Below are 23,428 nucleotides of genomic sequence, written 5' to 3' on the forward strand. Positions count from 1 at the left end.
GAAATCTAACAACAATAATCGACCAACAGTTGAACAGAAATACAGTTAGGAGTCAAACAAGCGTTCAAAATTGATACCCTCACAATTTTCAGTTTGTGACTACCGTCGCTTTCCCCCTGTAGTCTTCACTTTCTTCACATGTACCAAAATGCGTGCTATTTTAGAATAGTTTTTTTACTAATGCGTATGATGAACTCAAGTTGGCCCTTGGTCGACTTTCTTCCACACAATCACACCCACACACAAACAAATGTAACATCTTATCTACAGTTCTAAAATACTGTACACGAAATCTGTCTGTCAGTCCATCTAATTGCCTTAAAGCACACTCACACAAACACACGTAACCACAAACACACACATCTCATCACTCGCACTGTAAGACGCACACCCCAACTCAAGCTTAAACAGTGGTGTCGGTGACCTAGTGGTTAGGCTCTCAGACTCGAAACCGTAAGGTCTTGGGTTCAAATCCCGTCAGGGGCTCCGACGTTGTGTCCTTGGGAAAGGCACTTTACATGAATTTTCCTCACTTCACCCAGGTGGGAGTGGGGGTACCCGGCTATAGACAGTGAAAGATCTTGTCAGTTTGTTAGTGTTGGAGCGCTTAATCAGCTGCTTGCACTGTATGCTTCCCAGAAAGCTGAGAATGTTTCGGAGTGTACTATGGTCTGCTGGGGAAATAAGGTAGTGTAAAGCGCATAGAGCTTGCTGTCGAGCAGGGATATATATGGGAAATACAAATGCTATTTATCATTGATTATTAACCTGCTCTAACGGCCACCTTTCCATGACACTCACTTGAACGAGCGACCACTTCCTCTCTTGCATTTTAAAAAAAACAACATATTGACACTGTTCACAACATTCCGCAGTTTTTGGGACACCTGAATAGACAAAAAGGTCTTGAAGATCTAGCTCTCACTGACAAAATTGAAGGCAAACGAGGCAGGGGTAGGCCCAGAGCAACATACTTAGGGAACCTTAATGAATGGGTAATGGGGAAAGACCAGGGAAACGTAGCTTTTTTTAAGAGCACCCGAGCAAAGGAATGAATGGAGAACCATGATGGCCGATGTGTTTGTTTTAGTAAGAGTCTTACGGCACTTGCAACACAATAAGGTCATATAAAAGTGCCAAAGATTAGATATGTTACAAGAGAGTAACATACACAAAAAAGAAAGAGGAGATATAAGAACGGTAGATGTTTGATAGGAAAGAAGGAGCAAAACACACCAGAGCACCCGCTCGCCGACGTCTTTCGAAGATCTGGCACTGGATGATGATTGATGATTGACGTTGTCTAAGACAACCAATTTTCTCCTTGACAATGGTTGACAGTCTTGGACAATTTCGAATGTAAAAATATCGTCTATCATGCATGCAATTTTTTCTCACAAAACAAATACTCACACTACCCTGCACAACATACGCACCATCGCTCACACACACACACGCACGCACACAAACTTTCCACACACACCTTCCACACAACAATCTTGACCACATTTTCTTGCATGGCTCCTCTCCACCTGTTAGCTCATCTCCTTTTCTTCACAGCTGGCTTTTTCGACTTGCTGCTGTCCCAGCTGAGGACAAGGGAAACAAATGTCAGAAAAGTTCACAGCTTAGTCAGAGCTACCAGACAGAACGTTCTCACATTTTCAGAGGCACATTCACTCCATGTATCCATTTACTGGTGGGGGGAAAAAGAGCAAGAAAGACCGACAGAAACAACTACCATTCACTCCATGTATCCTTAGTTTTAGTTTCGGTAAGAGTTTTACGGCACTTGAAACACAATAAGGACATGTAAGTGCTGAAGATTAGAGCTGTTACAAGAGAGTAACAAACATAAAACAGAAGGAGCAGAGATCAGGACGATAGAAGTTTGATAGGAAAGAAGGAGCAAACCACACCAGAGCACCCGCCAACCACCCACTTAGAATTACCATTGCCATGTTCACACTTAAAAACTCCAATTAGAACACATACAGAGATAGGTCTTGATGTATATATATATATATTTTATAGTAGAGGGTTTTACGGCGCTCGCAACTGCATAAGGTCATATGAGCGTCAAGGGGTGGATGTCAACAGAGAAGTCTTTACAGGGAATCAGACTTAGACTGCTCACCTCTCTAGCTTCAACAGCACAAGGTCTGCTTCGACTATCAACGCACCCCAAAATACCAGGTCACAAGGGAGTGACAAACATACGAAAGAAGTAGAGGAAAAATGACAATAGTAAGGATCAGGAAAGAAAAAGCAGCAGTTCCCTGTTGTAGACCAGGCACAGTTATGAGCGTGACATGAATCAGCCCATTTACAATTCTACTATGCTTGAACGAGAAATGTCCCCCCTTTGGGAATGGCCTAAAGACACTACAGTCAGTGGCACTGCCCCGGGGGGTCGTCTCGATGTATGTGTATAAATATTCATAAATATATAAAGGTACATAAATATGTTTTATTGTAAGACATAAAATGGAAAAAAATCCCCAAACTACTCACTCAAACAAATCCTGATTTCTTTTATCTTCCATTCGTTGTCGATTTTCTTCCTGAAAAAAACAAACGAACCAAGAAATGAAAAGAAATATAAGTATATTGGAAGATATTTTCACTGAAACAATCCTTCCAATTACAATTCATGGAATTATTTTTAAAAACATATAAGATACTAACCCTCTCCCTTGAATACAAAGAAAAACAGCCAAAAACAAACTGTCTCATCCCTCACAAGCATCCCCCCCTCCCCTCTGAAAAAACAAGCAAGCAAAAAGAACAACCCCCTAAACATTTAAGTTAAAAAACAACAACCCAAAAAGAGTGCAGAATCAACTTCTGAAGTATTTAGCATCTTCCAAAGCCTGATAAAAAGAACTACTATTTGTATTGGTCGAATGGGAAATCAAACAAAAATACTAAACCAACAGTTGAACAAAAATGAAGTTTTGGGTCAAGTCTACAAGCATTTGAAAGTGATTTTCTCACAAAGTCCATTTTGCGACTTCGTCTGATTATCCCGTGAACGTACGTAACTACTTGCCGCCCCAGACATCAGATATACACTATACAACGACAACACACAGCTGATAGAGACCTGTAAATTCTTTGCCATATCTGTCCCCAAGGTTTTAGGCACCCCGCATAATTTAGCATAATTTGATCATTTTTGGGGTATAATTTCTGATTATTTTCCTTTATCATCCTTTGTTAAAATTAACAGAATCGCATAATTTCACATTTTTGGGCTCAGTTTGCATAATATCAGAATTTTTTCTGCATAAAACCGCGGAGACAGCCATATTGACAGGCCGAAGGGCTAGAACTCAAATGGCCGCTGGATCGGAAAAGTAAGTAAAAGTAAAATAGGTATCCCATGAACAGCTCATGTATTTCTCACCGCCAAACCAACGGAGAACAAGTCTTCGATGTCCTTGTGTCGGTTCCCCAGGTACACTTCCAGGTCACGGCCGCCTATGATGGTGGGAAGCTTTCCTGTTCCGGCATGCTCCGTCTGGGACAAACATCAAACGCAATACAAGATTTCATGGAATCAAAGAGAGGTAGGTTAGTTTTAGTAAGGGTTTTACATCTTAAAGCCTGTTCATTTGCCTTCCTTTCGGTGAAAAAAATACCCATCTATCTTGAATAGAAGTAGAGATATTTGCGATAGAAGGAGGTCAGAGTCGCCTGGTTTCAAAGGTAAAATTAGTGAGAAAATGGCTGCCAAATATTGGTAACTTCCATAGCCTAAGAGTCCTTAAAAACTGAAAATTTACATTTCTTTGTGCCATTAATCAATGTCTTTCACTAAAATCCACACTAAAATGTGTTTAAATCAATGTTTTTCAGAAAAATCCACACAAAAATGAGTTTTTAAATGGATATAAAAGACAATGAGCCAAAAAAAGAAAATTTAAAAAAAATTGTCTATTGGCTAAAAAATGGCGTTTTCTTCGATTTCACTATTTTGACGAGCGCCTGATTTCATCACGCTGCCTCACATATTCATTTCTTAAATTATTGAATGGATAACACTTTTTGTAGGCAAGAATTTTTCAACACAGCTCACATTATTATTTGCCTGTAATAAATCTTTCACTGTAAACCATGTCGTGTTAACTAGAGGAAAAATTCCAAATAAATAAAATGGATTAATTACTATTTAACTTTAATCATGCTGTTATTACCAAAGCATTCTGCTGAAAAGACTCTATCATTTGTGTCACGACATGGTGGAATCAGGCGCTCGTCAATTTTTAGGCATATCGGGTTATTGGAATCTTTCTAAAGCCTGTTTATTTGCCTTCCTTTTAGTGAAAAAAATATTACTCTGTGTTGAATAGAAGTATATATATATTTGCGATTGTAGAAGGTCAGGGTCGCCTGGTTTCATCATAGGTAAAATGGGTGAGAAAAGGCTCGCCAAAATTGGTAACTTCCACAGCCTAGGAGTCCTTGGAAACTGAAAATCTACTCTTTTTTTTGCCTTTCATCAATGTTTTTCAGTAAAATCCACATGTGTTTTTAAATGGATATAAAAGGTGTTGAGCCATAAATAGAAAATTAGAAAAAAATTGCCCATTGCTACAAAAAACCCCGCTGATTTCTTTGATTTTATTATTGTGACGAGCACCTGCTTTCACCGCGATGCCTCACATTTAAGTTACTGACTACATTTCCATCTTCCTTACATTTCAGATTGCAATTTGGTCAAATTTGACCTCCCAATTCGTTGTTACCTGTGGTCTATTTGGTTGTCTAATTTGCAATCTGGCGTGTTGGTCAGTGGCAGGGGGTTAGGCCTAGCCTATTGTATAGTTTGGCTGAAAGTGTGAGAGTGAGTAAAGTGTGAGTCTCAGTTCAGTTGTGGTGCAAGTGTATAAAAGCAGTCTGGGTTACTACAGGTTAGACTTTAGAGGGGAGAGCTGTAGCAAGGCAGAGGAGGCCTGCTGAGAGTTCGGGTGGAGAAAAGGCTAGTTAGAGCCTCGGTTTATTTATGTGTAACGTGTGACATTCCAACGTATCGGGGGCCCATCGCTGGGGAAAGGATCACCATCCGGAGAGAAACAGGTTTGGCTAACCCGTGTAGTAGGCGCAGGCAGACAGAAGGTGTAATATAGTAACCATAATTAAAGGGAATTAATCATGTACTGTTGATGTATTTGTATTACCATTTGAATTCATGAGCTGTAAAACTTGGGCCGTTATCTGAAACTATTTGATCAGGTAACCCATGAGAAGCATTTTTTTTTATGTGACACAAAATGGCTACTAGTTATTCCTCTGTCTAGAAACAATCTACCACTCAATCCACTTCAGAAGGTTAGTCTTAAACATTGTTTTATGTTCAAGTAACAACATTACCTTTCTAAACTTCTTGAAATTTTTCAGTCCGTTGCTGGATGTGCTTGGGGCACCCTTGCTGGAGTTCCTCACGGCCTTGCTCCCGATGGGTCGCGCCAGCAAATTGACCATCTTGACTTCACAGAAGTTTCGGAGAGGATTTCCAGCATTGTCCAGCAGCAACTGAAGAACAACGATCAAACAGCGTGAGAATAAAGAAGTAGGTTGTCACCAAAAACGATTACCTTTGAAATTGGAATGAGGCTTTTAGTTTTTATAAGAGTTTTACGGCACTTGCAACACAATAAGGTCATATAAGAGCAGAAGAATAGGTGTGTTACAAGAGAGTAACAAACACAAAAAAAGAAGGAGGACAGGAGGACAGATGTTTGATAGAAAAGAAGGCGCAAACCACACCTGAGCACCCACCAACCACCCACGGATTACCTTTGAAATTGGAATGAGGCTGCCTAAAAGGCAAGGAGCTCTACGAAGTAAGAAAACCGGTCACATATATACGTAAAAATCAGTTGCACAGCAGGTTGAAGAAACAATACGTGACCTCAGTGCTTTCTTGTCGTAACTCCATTTTTTTAAACAGTGAAAATGTGACATCTTCTTAAGCTCACTCTTTGTTATGAACTGTTTTCACTGTTATTAAAAATGGCTATATGACAAGAAAGCGCTGGGGTCGTGAGAAGTCGATCACCCCGGAGAACTAGCAGGGGACCGCAAAGAAGACGAAGAAGACCAACAAGGACTGACCAAATTTGTCAAAAGTATGTCGTTGTGTTTTTACAACAGGAGGGAAATGAAGGCCGAGTACTTCAACTCGGTAGCAGTGTGAGCCTGCTGGTGTCATGCTTGAATACACAGCAGGCGGCCTTGGTTCGAATCTCCATTGTGGGGTTTCAGACTTGGACCGTTTTGAGTACAGTGGAGTCTGTCTAAAGTGAACACGTTTTAATTGAACAATCGGTTAAAGTGAACGATATTCTGTGGTCCCGAATAAAAAGCTTTTTGCTCAAGCACAAAATACCCCATCTGGTATCATTTTCACCGTCACATTATTATGCCAAGTGACCGCAAAGTGTTAAGGCTCTATGAGGGAAATATATGCAACTGGGGCCCACGGGAACTTGAACTTGTGACGGAAATATATACGCGACTGGGGTTGTAGAGGTTAAGAAAGCAGCTTGAAAAAGAACGGAGAGCCTTTTTTTACTTACCTCTTCTTCCTCCATCTGTGGCTTTACATCGTCCTCCAGACCCTGAACGTCTGAGTGAGTATCAGCCGGAACAGCACCGCTGATACCATCTCTCTCTGAATCTTCCGTGTCCACATCTCGGTTGAAGGAACGCCTCGCTCCATCGCCCGAACAGCTTGGCTCTGGCTTCACTCGGACGCTGGTGGCAACGCTGAGCCAGTCTCCAGGGGCGGCCGACACCTCCGGCTTTATGTCGTCCATCTCTGAATCATTCACCACGGAATCGACCACCACTCTACTTGTATCCCTTCGTTCTCTGCTAATGTCTTCCTCTGAATCTTTCACCTCGTGCAGTTCCGTGTCTCCAGCAGGTGCGGTGGTCGAGTTGCTGTCCTCTTCAGTTTCAAAAACGAATTTCTTCCCCAATCTTTTCACTGGCCTTGCATTCTCTTCCTTCTCCTCCTCCTCATCATCATAGGAAAACATTGCTTTTCTCTTCACCGACCTTCTGTTCCCCCTGTTGACGACATCATCATCATCGGAGCTGTCGCGGCGTACCAACGTCGGCTTGCTGCCGTTCTTTCTCTGCCTGGCAAACACACTGATCGTCTCTTTCTCCTCGGACGAATTTGCTCTCTCTGACACGGCTTTTTCCCGAGACCCCTCGTCCGGAGGAACCTTCGTAGAGTTTCCAGTACTGCTGCTGAACAAATCACCGGACAGCCTGAATCGTAGAGAACTCTTTCCCTCAGACGCACTGACCACACTGTCCCTTACCCCGGACACACTGACCACATTGTCATTCTTGTCCGACTCCGATCCCGCTGGTCGAGACGTTTCCCTCTCCTGAGGTGTTTTACTGTCAACAGGATTAGCAGTAGCCTCGCTGTCTGGTTTCGGACTGACCCTTCTGCTCCTCCCGGCTCTGGCAGATGAGTTCCTAGGAGGAGGGGTCACAGGCTTCTGCTCACTGCCTTCATCCATCTGGCTCTCCAGTCGTGGGACTGATCTGTTCAGCGAAGAGGCTGAGCTCTTTTTGTCAACCCCAGAAGACCTACCAGAGAGGGAAAAGTACACAGAATTTTAGTTGTTTTAGTAGAGGTTTTACGGCGCTTGCAACTGCATAAGGTCATATGAGCGCCAAATACAGAGAATTGAACATTGGCAATGTCATGTTACCCTTCCCTGTAAAGTAATACAAAATTTGGTTTTAAAAGGCCAACTTTCTTTTATGTCATAATCACGCAAATCCTCAAAACAATTATTAAAATACACGTATCAGGAAACTTAGCTTTCATCTGTGAGTTGATAAAGTCACGAAAACATGACATAAGTCAAGAATCATTACTAAGGACAAAAATAATAACAGTACTAGTCAGTTGGTATAATGGCTTGTCAAAAAAAAAAGGGAGGAGAAAAGGTCTCAAGTGGAGAAGAGTATCGAGTTTCATACAGAAAACCCATGTCTTGGGACAGGACAACCATACCATTAGGTTGAAGATTAGAGGTGTTACAAGAGAGTAACAAACATAAAAAAGCAGGAGGGGAGATAAGGATGATAGATGTTTGATAGGAAAGTAGGAGCAAACCACACCAGAGCACCTGCCAACCACCCACTCAGCCGTCTTGAGCATCGACAGAAGTTAAGAATGAAACCAACAACAAACGTCCATCGCTTTTGGTTCACACAAACAACACTGATGCTGCCTATCCTTCTACCCCAGCGAAAGTAGAACTCTTCTGTGTTGAAAAGGCTTTTATTTGGAGATTTAAAAACGAGAAAGAACGGAACTAGAATAGCGGCTCAATTACAGCCCAGATTCATAAGGGCGATCGAAGGCGACCAACTACATCAGACAGATAGTTTTAGTCTTAGTAAGGTTTTTAGTTTTAGTAAGAGTTTTACGGAATTTGCAACACAATAAGGTCATACAAGTGCCGAAGATTAGAGGCGTTACAAGAGAGTAACATACTCAAAAAAGAAGGAGAGATAAGGACGATAGATGTTTGACAGGAAAGAAGGAGCAAACCACACCAGAGCAACCTCTAACCACCCACTAGTAAGGTTTTACGGCGCTCGCAACTTCATAAGGTCATATAAGCAGTAGGTCAGACAGATAGTCAACAAATTAATACAACAACGGATAAAAAAAGTTAACTATTCAGCCCCCATAGCAATGTGCACGAGCTTCCCCCATCAACAGGTTTTACTTTCGCTTTCAGAAAAATATTATTTTGAGCCTTAGCCGCAGCAGCAAATTTAACTTTCGTTTGAGTAAATTTCGAGTCTTAACCCAGAAACACATTTTATTCTCGCTTTCATAAATTTCATAAAGAAACAAGTTGTGTCTTGAGTGTGGCAGACTTGCCAGCTGAAACAAGTTGTGTCTTGAGTGTGGCAGACTTGCCAGCTGAAACAAGTTGTGTCAAGGGAAGAAAGACACAACTTGTTTCTTTCTTCCCTTGGCAAGTCTGTCACACACAAGACACAACTTGTATCTATTTAAATACATATTTTTAAAATAACTGTCCCTTCGTGTATATAGTTAATGTATGGTTGTGAAGGTTTTTCTTTACGTGGTTGAACTGCTTTTTCTTGTTTCTGTGAAATATTTTCTCTTGTGTGAATGATCACGTGATTGGTGTAAGGCGCTCAGAGCTTATACAGGTATGGGACAGAGCGTTATATAAAATGCAATCTATTATTATTATTATTATTATTATTATTATTCCCCTCATACCTGTGCCCTGGTGCAGTGTGGTCCACCTCCATCTGTGTCGTCGTCGTCATCATCTGGGAGTCGCACTGGGTCATCTGTGTGGCCACGGCAGAGTACATGCTCGGAGCTGCATCAACATGGCGGAGCGGGGCGGGGGGGCAGAAAAGAAAAGGCATATGAATGGATCCTTACCTGTTACAAGTTGGTGTTGCAAAAAAGTTTAACGCCCTTTTCTTTAGCTTGTGACTGGTTTTCGTAAGACTTTTTACAGCACTTGCAACACAATAAGGTCATAGAAGTGCCGAAGAATAGAGGTGTTACGAGAGAGTAACATACACAAAAAAGAAGGAGGGGAGATAAAGACGATAGATGTTTGGTAGATGTTTGATAGGAAAGAAAAAGCAAACCACACCAGAGCACCTGCCAACCACCCACAGGTGGGGATGTAGGTGGCGTCAGTGGTCTAAAGGTCACAAGTTTCCTCATTCCTCACTTCCTCCAGGCGGGAATCTGTACCCCACGATAGACGGCGAAAGATCCTGTCAGTTTGTTAGTGTCTGAGCACACGATCTTCTGCTCGTATACTGTGGTTTGTTACTCTATTCATCATCATCAGTGCCTTCCACCCATGGCAGGGTACAGGCCACATACAAGCTCCTTCCATTTATCTCTGTCCTGGGCCATCCTTCCTAGCTCATTCCAAGTGAGCTTCATCTCTCTCATGTCCCTTTCCACACATATCATCCATGTTTCCCGTGGCCTACCCCTCCCTCATGCTCCCTGTGGGTTCCACTCCAGCGACTGTCTTGTGACGTTTCCGCTGAGCTTTCTGAAGATGTGTCCCATCCATCGCCAATTTCTTAGTTCTATTTCTACTTCTATATCCTTTTGTCCTGTCCTTTCCCACAGCTCTTCATTTCTTATTCTATCCTGCCACTTAATTCTTAGGATACTCCTCATATATCCGTTGATGAAAGTCTGGACTTTATTCAGTACCGTCTTTGTTCTCTTCCAAGTTTCGCAGCCGTAGAGGAGCACAGACTTGACGTTGGAGATAGAGAGTCAAATCTTGGTGCGCAGTGAGATATTGCTTGCTTTCCAGACTTTTGATAATTGATTGAATGCTGACCTTGCCTTGGCGGTTCTTGCTTTTACACCTGCCTCAGTTCCACCTTTACCATCGATGACACTTCCAAGGTAGGTAAAGTTGAATCTTGGTGCACAGTGAGATGTTGCTTGCTTTCCAGACTTGTTACTCTATTGTAGCACCTTTAATCTTCAATACTTATATGACCGTACTGTGTAGTAATACTGGTAAGTAAAGTTCTCACTAAAACAAAAAAATGGCGATGGAATATATCTTCAAGCCCATTAGCGAAAGCCACTTACTAATTTCCGAAGTCGGGTTGCAGAACTGCTCAATGTTGCACGTCAGGATTGCCCAACCGACCTCGGGATCCGAAACTAAGCGCAATTTTTTCCTGAAATATCAAAACAAGAAAAGAATTATGAATGAAAGGTGATCCATTTTCACACCAAAAGGTGCTCCTTTTTAACAAAACAAGTTGCATCACCCAAGTGCTACATTTAAGTTCACAATTTAATTTTCATAAAAGTCAGTATTCTAAAAGGATACGATGAGGTATACGATTAAAACCAACCCAAGCACCAGCTGACAAAAATAATCAGCAGGAAACTAAACAATAACTTTAATACTCAAAGAGCAAAAATTTGCACAAAAGGTACAGCTGACATTGTCTAAGATGGTCACCTTAAGTTTAGTTTTAGTAAGGTTTTACGGCGCTCGCAACTGCATAAGGTCATATGAGCGCCTAGGGGTAAATGTCAACAGAGAAGTCCACAACGGGGAATCAGGCTTACTCTGCTCACCTCTCTAGCCTCAAAAGCACAAAGTCTGCTTCGATTTTGAAGGCACCCCAGAAATAGCAGTTTACAAGAGAGTGACAAACAAAAACATAAAAAAGAAGAAGGGGAGATAAGGATGATAGATGTTTGATAGGAAAGAGGAAGCAAAATACACCAGAGCACCCGCCAACCACCAACGCATCAAGCACTGACTTGCTCAAAAAGGAGTAGACCACACACACACACTCACACACATACAAACACACACACTCACTCACAACACAAACCCCCCACCCGACACAAACACACACTCTCTCCACCCACACCACGCATCATCAAGCACTGACTTGCTCAAAAAGGAGTAGACCACACACAAACACTCACACACACACACTCACTCACAACACAACCCCCCCCCCAACACAACCAAAATTTTTTTCATCTGTCTAAAGATATTAGGGTTTTTTTGGTTTAAAAAGGTCAAAAAAAAGAGAAAACTTGGAAAAATAATTGTGGGGCGAGGCAAAGGGGTCCCCCCAAATATCCCTTTTTTCTAAAAAAAAAACACTGTCTCCCCGACCGGAAGTAGCTTCAAGCGCTCTCCCCCCCCCCCCCCCCCCCCCCAACACACACACTCTCTCCACCCACACCACGCATCATCAAGCACTAACTTGCTCAAAAAGGAGTAGACCAGCTGGACAAACTTCTGGCAGGCCGGACTCAGGGTCACCAAACTCTCCCTGTTCACAGCAAAGACCACGGTCCCCGGACCGGTCATTGCCTTCGCGTCTTCCTCCGTCCCGTCCTCCAGTAAGATAGGTTGACCGCCTGCCGTAGACACAGCCAGGTTTGTTTTGTTGAACTGAAAAAGTTTTTAGTTTTAGTAAGCATTTTACGGCACTTGCAAGCAACACAATAAGGTCATATAAGTGCGGAAGACTAGAGGTGTTACAAGAGAGTAACATACACAAAAAAGACGGAGGGGAGATAAGGATGATAGATATTTGAGAGGAAAGAAGAAGCAAACCACACCAGAGCATCCGCCAACACCCCATGAACTGGGGGAAAAAAAAGAACAAAAGTAAAGAAAAGTGTTGTTGGTTTGGAGTTCGCAGTTGGCAAGTAAATGAATCCACAGACCATTTGTGTGTATGCCTCTGTGTATGCAAGAGTGTAGGTGTGTGTGTATGTGTGCGTGTGTGTGTAAGAGAGAGAGAGAGAGACAGAGAGAGAGAGAGAGTGAGAGAAACAGACAGACAGACAGACAGACAGACAGACAGACAGACAGACAAACAGAGAGACAGAGAGACAGAGAGAGAGGGGGAGGGAGGGAAGGAGAAAGAAAGAGTTGGCGAGTGTGCTTATGTATTTATCTAGAGACAGCAAAGTTCTCTTTGAAGAGCTCAGTAAATTGTTTTCTTATCCGAAGTCGGCACAGCATCGTCAATATTCAGGCCAAATTGTCCATAACGGACACCCATTGTCAAGGAAAAAAGTACCGTAGCTTTCTTAGACAGACAGACATCTTGGACCTAAGTCAAACAGATGATTGTCTTTGTGGATGAGATAACACATGGGCTTTCACCCAGAAAACAAGTTAATCAGGATCAAAACTAAAGGAACAAATAGAACAATATTACAGACCGTGAAGTGCATAAAGCTTGCTGCTGAGCAGGAATTTGTTGTGCTATACAAATGCTATTTATTATTATCATTTGTATTAAAGATTAACATTGACTGAATCAAATCCAGTCTTAACACCCCCCCCCCCTCCCACCCCAATGGCAATGCCACTGACTGAAGTGTCTTCTTTAAGCCATTCCCAAAGGGTAGATATGAACATGTTCTTATGCGCAGTAGAATTGTAAATGGACTGATTTATCAATGTCATGCTCATACGGTTCCGGAACAACATAGGGGGAACTGCAGCTTTTTCTTTCCTCATCCTTACTATCGTCATTTTTCCTCTACTTCTTTTGTATGTTTGTCACTCTTTGTGAACGGTTATTTCTGGGGTGCCTTGATATTCGAAGCAGACTTTGTCCTGTTGAAGCTAGAGAGGTGAGCAAAGTAAGCCTGATTCCCGCTATGGACTTCTCTGTTGACATCCACCCCTTGGCGCTCATATGACCTAATGCACTTGCGAGCACTGTAAAAACCTTACTAAAACAAACCAGTCTTACCTGAACAGCAGACAGAAAATAAAATTTTATTCCATTGAGCAGAGTCTCCCGTCGTTCGTCGGGGTGAAAACACACGCCAGGAGGGACTTCCTGATCCACAACTTCCGGCAGATAGCTGCAAAATTCGAACAACACAAAACAGTTTGTTTTTGTTTTGATTTTAGTAAGAGTTTTACGGCACTTGCAACACAATAAGGTCATATAAGTGCCGAAGATTAGAGATGTTACAAGAGAGTAACAAACACAAAAAAAGGAGGAGAGACAAGGACAACAGATGTTTGACAGGAAAGAAGAAGCAAGCTACACCAGAGCACACGCCAGCCACCCACGAGCGCCTGATTCCACTGCGTCGTGACACATATGTAGGAAACACTATGGTTACCTTTCCACATCAGACACAGACAGAAACAGTACACAAAAAAGAAGCAGCATGAACCACAGAAACCAGGCCCTGGCAGTGTGAATAATAAAAACAGAGTCAAGCAAAAATAAGTTCTCCAAATTGAAATACAGGAACGATCTGTATCTGTCCCCGCAGTTTTATCCCCAAAAAATTCTGAAATTATGCAAATTGAGCCCAAAAATGTGAAATTATGCGATTCTGTTAATTTTAACAAAGTACGATAAAGGAAAATAATCAGAAATTAGGCAAAAAATGATCAAATTTTGCTACATTATGCAGGGTGCATAGAACCACGGGCACAGCTGTACAATGTAAATCTGTTTCTTCAACATTATAGGCTTAATTAAATCTTACTCTTTTGGATTCGGCTTCTCTCTGTTCCCCAAATAGAATGAAAGCAGGTCCTCCAGGTAGTCAGGAGTGACGATGTGTCGCTGGTTGTTTAAAGCACAGACCACCTGCAACAACAAGTATTATTCCATCAATGACAAAAACAAGTATTATTCCATCACTGACAAAAACAAGTCAATGACAAAAACAAGTATTACTTGATCAATGACAATAACAAGTATTATTCCATCAATAACAGCAACAAGTATTATTCCATCAATAACAGCAACAAGTATTATTCCATCAATGACAAAAACAAGTATTATTCCATCAATGACAAAAACAAGTATTATTCCATCAATGACAATAACAAGTATTATTCCATCAATAACAGCAACAAGTATTATTCCATCAATAACAGCAACAAGTATTATTCCATCAATGACAAAAACAAGTATTATTCCATCAATGACAAAAACAAGTATTATTCCATCAATGACAATAACAAGTATTATTCCATCAATAACAGCAACAAGTATTATTCCATCAATGACAAAAACAAGTATTATTCCATCAATAACAGAAACAAGTATTATTCCATCAATAACAGCAACAAGTATTATTCCATCAATGACAAAAAACAAACAAATGAAAAAAAAAAGAGTACCATGGAGGAAAATTGGGATGCAATTTCAGTATAAAGGTGTACATAAAACTTCTTTAAGTTAAAAAAAAAATTTTTATTAAGGGAGTTTGGTGTCCCCACTAGATGTTTAGTTTAGTTTAGTTTTAGTACAGGTTTTATGGTGCTTGCAGCTGCATAAGGTCATATGAGGGCCAGAAGATTAGAGGTGTTACAAGAGAGTAACAAACATAAAACAGAAGAAGGAGAGATAAGGCGATAGATGTTTGACAGGAAAGAAGGAGCAAACCACACCAGAGCACCCGCCATCCACCCACCCCCACTAGAAAAGTTGTGTTAATAATCACTGTTAAATTTGTGAGCAAGAGTTGTACATAAAATGTATTTATATGGTATTGTAAAAGCTGAACAGCAGGCCACACCATACTTTGTGGAGTCAAAAAAAATACTCTTTGGCTCAATCTGCCCTAACTCATTTTTTGGGGGGGTTAAGTGTTTTATGCGGCGCTCGCAACTGAATAAGGTCATATGAGCGTGCGGGACACATTAAACATTTTTAGTCGGTTGGGAATTTTGAATTTTGACCGGATGATGATGACGGTGATGATGATGGTGATGATTATTTGTGTTTATCACACCTTTTGGCATTGTGACGTAGATGCCCGTTCTTTGGTTACTATAGCTTGTAGTCGTTAGATCTTACATTATTTGTTTATATGTTCCTGAAAAAGCCCTTAACCGGGCGAAATGTTGAACCTTTACAAAATTAGGAAATTCTACAAGTCTCAACCCATTTTTATTCCTTGCTGATGATGATGATGGTGATGGATATGATGGTGATGATGATGATGACGATGATTATGAAGATGACCATGATGACGATGATTATGAAGATGACCATGATGACGATGATTATGAAGATGACCATGATGACGATGATTATGAAGATGACCATGATGACGATGAAATGGGTTCAATTCTACCTTGATGGTCACATTGATCTTGGGCATGACCAGCAGCTCACAGTTGGTCCTCCAGTCCCTCACCAGGTGGCCACCCAGGGCGCACATTGTTTTCTGCAGAGCTTTCTTGGGACCTTTCTCAATGCATGACGCAGTCACAATGAAGGGTTCATATTTTGCACTGGAAGACAAAAAGTTTTTGTTTAGTTTTAGTAGAGGTTTTACGGCGCTCGCAACTGCATAAGGTCATATGAGCGCCAAGTGGTGAATGTCAACAGAGAAGTCCTTACAGGGAATCGGGCTTACTCTGCACATCTCTTTAGCTTCAACAGCACAAAGTCTGCTTCGACTATCAAGGCACTCCGGAAATAGCGGGTCACAAAAGTGTGACAAACATACAAAAGAAGAAGAGGAAAATGGCAATAGTAAGGATTAGGAAAGAAAAAGCAGCAGTTCCTTATTGTAGTTCAGGCACAGTTATGAGCATGACATCGACGAATCAGCCCATTTACAATTTTACTGTGCAACAGAACATCGTAATGTCCCCCCCTTTGGGAACGGCCTAAAGACACTTCAGTCAGTAGCATTGCCCTGGGGGGTAAGCTGCGTTCTAAGGGCCTGCTGGGGTAACAATAGGTGTAAAGTGCATAGAGCATGCAGTAGCGTATGGACATGTATCGTTTTATGCAGTTATTATTATCATTATTACTACATACTGACACTGCAATAACTCCAGGGTGACCACTCAAATTTCTGTTGTAGTTTGGTACACTTATATAATATTTAATAATAATAATAGATTGCATTTATATAGCCCTCTATCCCATACTAGTGTAAGCTCTGAGCGCTCTACACCATTTGAGGCATACACTTTGGATTTAAAAAGAAAGTAGATTGCCGGTTGTATACTAAACCCACAAGCACCCATCTCTCAAAAAATTATTATTGTCAGGGGTGTGGCGAGAAACATAGTAAGTATCAAAAAAGAATTCTGAGTGGGGATATGAAGAAACAGCATGTTAACACTTTGCGATTACTTTGTGCAATAATGCGACAGTGAAAATTATCCGTTTCGATCACGTAGCGCACGACTGCAACGGACTTCTCGGGATAATTTTCACCGTCGCATTATTGCACCAAGTAATCGCAAAGACCCGAGAAGTCTGTTGCAGTCACTCTCCTGGCTGGGTGACCAGATGGGGCATTTTGCACTGGGTGACGAGACTGGGTATTTTGTACTGCTGGAAGTGTGACTGCAAAGTGTTAACTAACTAGACTTTTCTACACAAAACATGCACTCACATATATACTGATGCAAGGGTTCCGCCAAATCTGATCTCGTCGCCACTTTTGAGAGAGACTTGGCTTGGTCCAGACTTCCTCACCGCCTTCCCATTCACAAAAGTGCCAAACTTTGACACATCTTCAAGCATAAGTTCTGGGACTACGAAAGACTTCATCTGCCAAAAAACAACAACCCCAAAGCCATAGGTAGAAACTTAAGAAAAAGTATGACAAAACATTTTGCAAGTCACAAATAAAAACGTAAGAACTAAATTACAATTAAATCTACTTAAGTGTTTTAAATAACTGACGGCAAATGTCAGCCAACGGTTCAATTACTGTTACTGTTATGACTAAATGAAAAGCATAATAAAAATCCCAATAGCAACAGATTGTGAATTTATATCATACAGCATAAATTCCTGCTCGATAGAAGGGTCTATCCTTTATGCAATTTACCATTACCCTGACAAACCCAGTTTTTTTTTTAGTAGAGGGTATTACGGCGCTCGCAAATGCATAAGGTAATATGAGCACCAAGGGGTGGGTGTCAACAGAGAAGTCCTTACAGGGAATCAGACTTACTCTGCTCACCTCTCTAGCTTCAACAGCACAAAGTCTGCTTCGACTATCAAGGCACCCCGGAAATAGCGGGTCACAAGAGTGTGACAAACATACAAAAGAAGTAGAGGTAAAATGACAATAGTAAGGATATGAAAAAAAAAAGCAGCAGTCCCCTGTTGCAGATCAGGCACAGTTAAGAGCGTGGCATGATGAATCAGCCCATTTACAATTCTACTGTGCTTGAACGAGAAATGTCCCCCCAATTGGGAATGGCCTTAAGACACCACAGTCAGTGGCACTGCCCCGGGGGGTCAGTAATATTTACAACCATTCTGAACTTCCTAGACCAGCACTGTGGTGTAGCAGTGATGAGCTTAGTCATCACGTGCAGGAAAATTGAGTTCGATTCCTCGTTGGAGATAACGTTATTTGAATATCTCAGTCTCAGTCTTTCTGCCAGGATGTTGTGTCCCTTTCAGCTAGGGCTGGCCCTGATAAGCTTGAGGCAAGCCTCCTACATTAACCAAATTGTATTGATGGGGATGCACAAAAAAACCCCCTCAACATAAAACAAAAAAATCAGCTTCCTGAGATACATTCAGCACAAGCTGTCCTTTTACATAAAAAAACCCAACCCTTACTTTTTTTCCTTTTTTTCGGGTGGGGGTGGGTGGGGGGAGCTCTTAAGGTCATAAGAGCGCTATCCTTACTTAACTAACAGTTCTAAAAATGAATTAAACTTTCAAGTACAGGATCCACAATGAAGCTCAACAGTAAAGCCCAGAAAGTAATGCCATGCAATATGTGTGGCACCGTGGCCGAATTGGACGCTCGTCAAAAGAATAAAGTCCGAGAAATCTGCATTTTTCGGCCAGTTTATAAATATTTTTCAAATTTTTGTTTTTCGGCTCAACACCTTGTATGTCCATTAAAAAACACTTTTATGGGTGGATTTTTATGGAAAAACGTTGATTAATGGCACAACAAATTTAAATTTGCAGTTTCTAAGGACTCTTCAGCTATGAAAATCACCTAACTTTGGCAGCCATTTTCTCATCAATTTTAGCTCTGGAACCAGGCGACCCCCCACCTCCTTCAATCACAAATATCTCGACTTCTATTCAAGATAAATGGAAATTTTTTTCATCGAAAGCAAGTCCAACGATCAATCTTTTAGATGGTACCAATAACTGAATAACTCTATATGCCCAAGAAGTGAGGAGTGCCCGATTCCACCGCGTCATGACACCAATATTTCCTCTCACCACATTCGACTCCTGGTGAAAAAGTGAAAGTTCCGCCTGCGTCCGACTGACGGAAGGATCCTGTACGACAATGTCGCAGCTCTGCCTCCCAATGACATATTTCTTGCCACCAACCAGGACATGCTTTTTTTCTGTGAATCAAAGATAGAAAGATATAAGATAAAGCGGTCGCCTTTTAAAGCAGAAGGGGGCTATCCCGAAAAATGCTGTTTTGAGAAAATCGAAGGTAAAGTTTTTGCCCCTTGTTCAGTTTCTTTAAAAGACCAGGAGAATTTTCTCCAATAACCAAACTTTTTTTTTTATACAAACATACACACCAATGAAACCAAGCTTCTCCTACAGGTAGGGCAATGTCCACTTTTGGTGTTGGTCAAGATTTCTGGAAACCCCCGAAATCTGGGTTAGCTCGCTTGTCCTTAAAAGCGACCAAATAAGACAATACTCAATAGTCTCTGAGGGAAATTTTTCTGTGTTTTTACAGGAATGGCAAAAAAAACATATAGAATCTAAATTGTATAAGATTACTTTAATTAACGAATGTATGAAGAGAAGAACAACAGCTGACAAAAATGCAGTATGTCACATCAGATGCATATCTTAAACTACACGAAGGGGGCTTTTGTGGCCTGGAGGTTAAGGTGTTGGTCTCTCATTCAAAGGTAATCCCGGTAGCCAACGAAAAATTTTCTTCTCTAAAATTGTCTCCTTTCCCCTCCAACCTGCTCTCTAGCAATGCTCTGTCGTCTGCTTTCGTCTCCTCTTTCTGCCCCCACCCCCTAACCTCCTTTGCCCCCTCCTCTGGGCTCCTGACTCTTTCTGCAGCCTTTCTACTGCTACTCCTTGGCTCCTTCGTACTGCTGTCTTTCAGCCACACCCCTGATCTTCTGATAGGAAAGATCTACACCTAGCCTTCTCGGACAAGGGCGAAAAATCTCGGAGGGCCCGTGTGCAAGTTGCGCACGTTAAAAATCCCTTGGTGGTCTAAAATCGATAAGAGTAGGCTTCGACCGCCACACGGGCAAAATTCAAAACTTTCTACCAACTGAAAATATTAGGTGTGCTCATATGACCTTATGCATATGTGAGCGCCGTAAAACACGTACCAAAAAACCCCAAAAAAACTGCAGGAAGAAATGTATCACAGATTTTGAAAAGTATTTAGATATTCGAAAATCATGTGCATCTAGATAATAAACTAAAAGAAATACACATTAAAGTTCAATTCTACCCAGGAGACAGGGTATAATTCTTTTAAAGCTAACTAATTATAAAACAGACGACACAAACCATACAGGGGACTGAACTTTCAACTCTCTTTACCTCCTTAAATTCCCAAAAAGAAATGCAGTGAAACTCGGATATATAAAGCGAAGTTGTTGGACCTGAACTTTAATTTCGTTGAATCCGAGTTTAGCTTATTGCAATATCAGCAATCAGTTGCATTGAAATGTAGAGCCTACCATATATAATACGGCAACATTCGTTTCTATTGATCAGAGCCCAATTCATTGAGTAGATCTAGACTATGCACTAAGCTAGCCTTTCAATACTTTTATAGTTCAGTAGCCGTTGGGGGGAGAGGGGGTGGAATTTGACTGTGGTATCTAAGATGAGGATGTTCAATGCCTGAAATGTTTCTTGTGCCCACGCCATCCCCCTTGTGACTTTGTGCTGTTGAGGCTAAAGAGGTGAGCTGAGTAAGCCTGATTTTCCCCATCTGGACTTCTCTGTTGACATCCACCCCTTGGCGCTCATTTATAACAGTTGCGAGCGCCGAAAAACCTTACTAAAACTAAAAAAACATCCCCTCCATACATATACACTAACAGGCATCCACGTTCTGTCGTCCTTCCAATCTCTCCCAACACAGGCATAAATACATTAACCCTGTCCGTACGACGTGAGGAACTCTGTGCCACCACTTTCCAAAGAGGAAATGTACTCGTTAATCTGATCCATATGCTTTGCATAAATAGCAGTCTGTCAAAATGATTTTTTGAGAAATGCTGAAAGTGTCAAAGAGATCTTCGAACTAGAAGTATTCTAAAAGGTGAAGAATACAAACCCGGGGGTGCAAAATGACCCCAGGGCGGACGGATAGGGTTAAGACATGTCTTGTCTTACGAACATGTCAACAACGCATATATATATGTGTTGGTGTGAAATATGGCTTCAAATTGGTTGCATAAGATGAATGCAATTGGCTAGACTAAACTTGCAATGATCCACAGTGCAGGTGCAATCAATGATCTCTTGAAAGAGAGAAAAATAATTTGTTTCAGGAGAAAAAAGCATGAAGCCACAATCAGTGGGGACTGTCTGCACCGCAAGTGACTTTGTTAAATCCGAGTTTGCTCATTTATGTGTTCGTTGAATCCAATTTGTTATTTTGATTTTAATGAATACCCCCAAAAAAAGGTGAAACCGTCACCTTTACTTGAATCCAAGTTAAAAAATGATCAGTTTCACCACTGTATACATTAACAAGCACACTCACTTCCACATTCTAGTTTCTATCCCACAGAACCACTTACAGAAAGTATAGCAGGTATTTATCTTATGAGAGAACTTAGCAAAAACAAGTTCAGTTGAATTTTAGCAAAAAGCGCATGACATGAGTGGGTGGGTGGGTGGGGGGTAAAGGACGGACGTTGCAGAGTTTTCAGAGGTCTTCTACTAGCCCAAATAATATTAAGGCCGGCTCTATTTCTCCGAACGTTCAGGAAAATAAACTTGAACTTTATTTATCTGAGCGGTTTCCGTTCTCGAGATTTGTTGATAATAATTGTGAATGGAGTGGCCCGTGTATGTGTGTGTATGCATGTGCATTGTGCGTGAGGTGTGAACGGGGAGTGGGGGGCGGGGGTGTGTGCGCGGAGGAACTTTTTTTTACATATAAATAAAGGACTTTAGTTCTTGCTGGGTGACTAAATGCAAAATAGGTTATTGCCAAATTCGATCAGTCTTGTTTTCTCGCAGTACATTTCGAAGGTATTTTCAAATGAAATATAGTTCGGGAACGTTGCCCCAACAACAACTTAAGTATCTGAATATTCAGACATTCAAATTATATCTCCAGCTCTAGAAATTGAATTCGATGCAAAAAATGCTTCTTCCCAGTCCTTGCTGAATGGCAGAATGAAAGATGACGGCGAAATTTCGCAAATAACAAAAAAATCTCGAAAACGGAAACCGTTCGGAGAAATAGAGTCTAAGTTTATTTTCCCGAACGTTCGGAGAAATAGTCACTTTGTAATATTAATAATTCACATGTCTGACAACAGAGACCAATGCATCCTCAGAGAAGATAGATATATCTTTCATAAAAAAAAAAGAATGAAAGACATGTTGTGGCTTCTGCTATAGCCAATGAGACCGATTCAGGAAGAGAAAGGTTTGTCACACTTTGCACATTTTCAATAGCTTCATTTCCACTTGTGAGTTACGCAGCTTAGGCGGGCTTCTCTCTAAGTTGCTGTTTCTTATCACATGAAGCAGCTTTTGCAAGGATCACAATACCTGATCAGCAAATTATGGGTCTGTTATTAGTTTTTTTCCCCACACCACCCCTGTTGAGCTGTGCTGTATGCAAGGGAGGAAGCCATCAACATGAGTATGCACGGCCCGCCTTGGCCTTGAGACTTGAGACAAAATTTGTCTTTTGACGAATAAATAGGCAGTACAGCCTGGAAGTTTTTTAAGACTACACCAATAACTAAGCAGAGGCTAGATTCAATTCATAATTCATGATATCTGGGGGGAAAATGGTTCACAACATTACATGCAGGGGCCTAGAGGCTAAACTAGTTTTAAAGTTAGCCTGACCAAGTGGCCTAGAGGTCTAGATTTGTAGTCTACTATAAACTATAATACTGAATGAATACGTCATAATATAAGAAAAAAACAGCTCTCTCACCATGAAAATCACGTCAAGAAATTGAATAAGTGTCTGCATACCATCAGGCAGTCCCAAATATGAACAACTTCATACCGTATAACCTCGACAAAGACAGAAAGAAACAATGTCTACTTTCACTTTCAACATCAGTTGTATCAGAAGAGAAGAATGAGCAAGAAATGAACTTTTACGATGTAGTCGGTGGTGAATTGTTATGATGGCAACTATTTCATTATAAATGAAAGAAAAAACATAAATACCTGGTTCTGTTTTGCTGACTAACACCCACATTTTCCATCTATTTTGTCACTAATCATGGACCTCATGCGGAAGCTGTTTTCCTTCACCTGACTTCGTTGAAACCACTGCACAATGCACACAGGGTAGGCTGAAGGCTGGTCCGAACATTCGCAATATAAAATCAACACGAATAAGATGGGCTGAAGAGGACAGTATCGATATTATATTCAATTGCAAGGAGTCGCACTCTGCAAAATTTGCTTGGTTGCTCGGGTCTATAAAAAACAAAACAAACACCATGTTTTGTTTCTTTCAGTATTTTGTTTTGCATTTTATATATAGATCTAGATCTAGATCTATCTCTGCTAAAAGTAATAATATTTCTTAAAAAATACTTGGTAACGAAAACTTCCAAAATGTCTCATCATGCCACCATCCCCAACACAGGAACGGTGTATTCTGTGATCAGCTGATATAAACCTAGCTATAGGAGCTTATCGACTCCCT

General features: G+C 41.2%; 1 protein-coding gene across 1 annotated transcript; it reads right to left on the reverse strand.

The window, feature by feature from the left end:
* Positions 1-1,283: 1,283 nt before the first annotated feature.
* LOC101848526 (nibrin) lies at positions 1,284-23,428 on the reverse strand. Its single transcript, XM_005099749.3, has 14 exons — positions 22,942-23,428; positions 18,784-18,914; positions 16,973-17,130; positions 15,692-15,851; positions 14,090-14,193; positions 13,333-13,447; positions 11,821-12,011; positions 10,673-10,764; positions 9,305-9,410; positions 6,585-7,617; positions 5,377-5,538; positions 3,410-3,523; positions 2,515-2,564; positions 1,284-1,589 (listed from the first exon to the last, which is right to left on the reverse strand). Exons 1-14 carry the CDS (start codon positions 22,970-22,972, stop codon positions 1,541-1,543), a joined length of 2,496 nt encoding a protein of 831 aa, XP_005099806.1. The 5' UTR covers positions 22,973-23,428; the 3' UTR covers positions 1,284-1,540.

Source organism: Aplysia californica, unplaced genomic scaffold (genome assembly GCF_000002075.1).
Source record: "Aplysia californica isolate F4 #8 unplaced genomic scaffold, AplCal3.0 scaffold00224, whole genome shotgun sequence".
Classification (NCBI taxonomy): Eukaryota; Metazoa; Mollusca; class Gastropoda; order Aplysiida; family Aplysiidae; genus Aplysia; species Aplysia californica.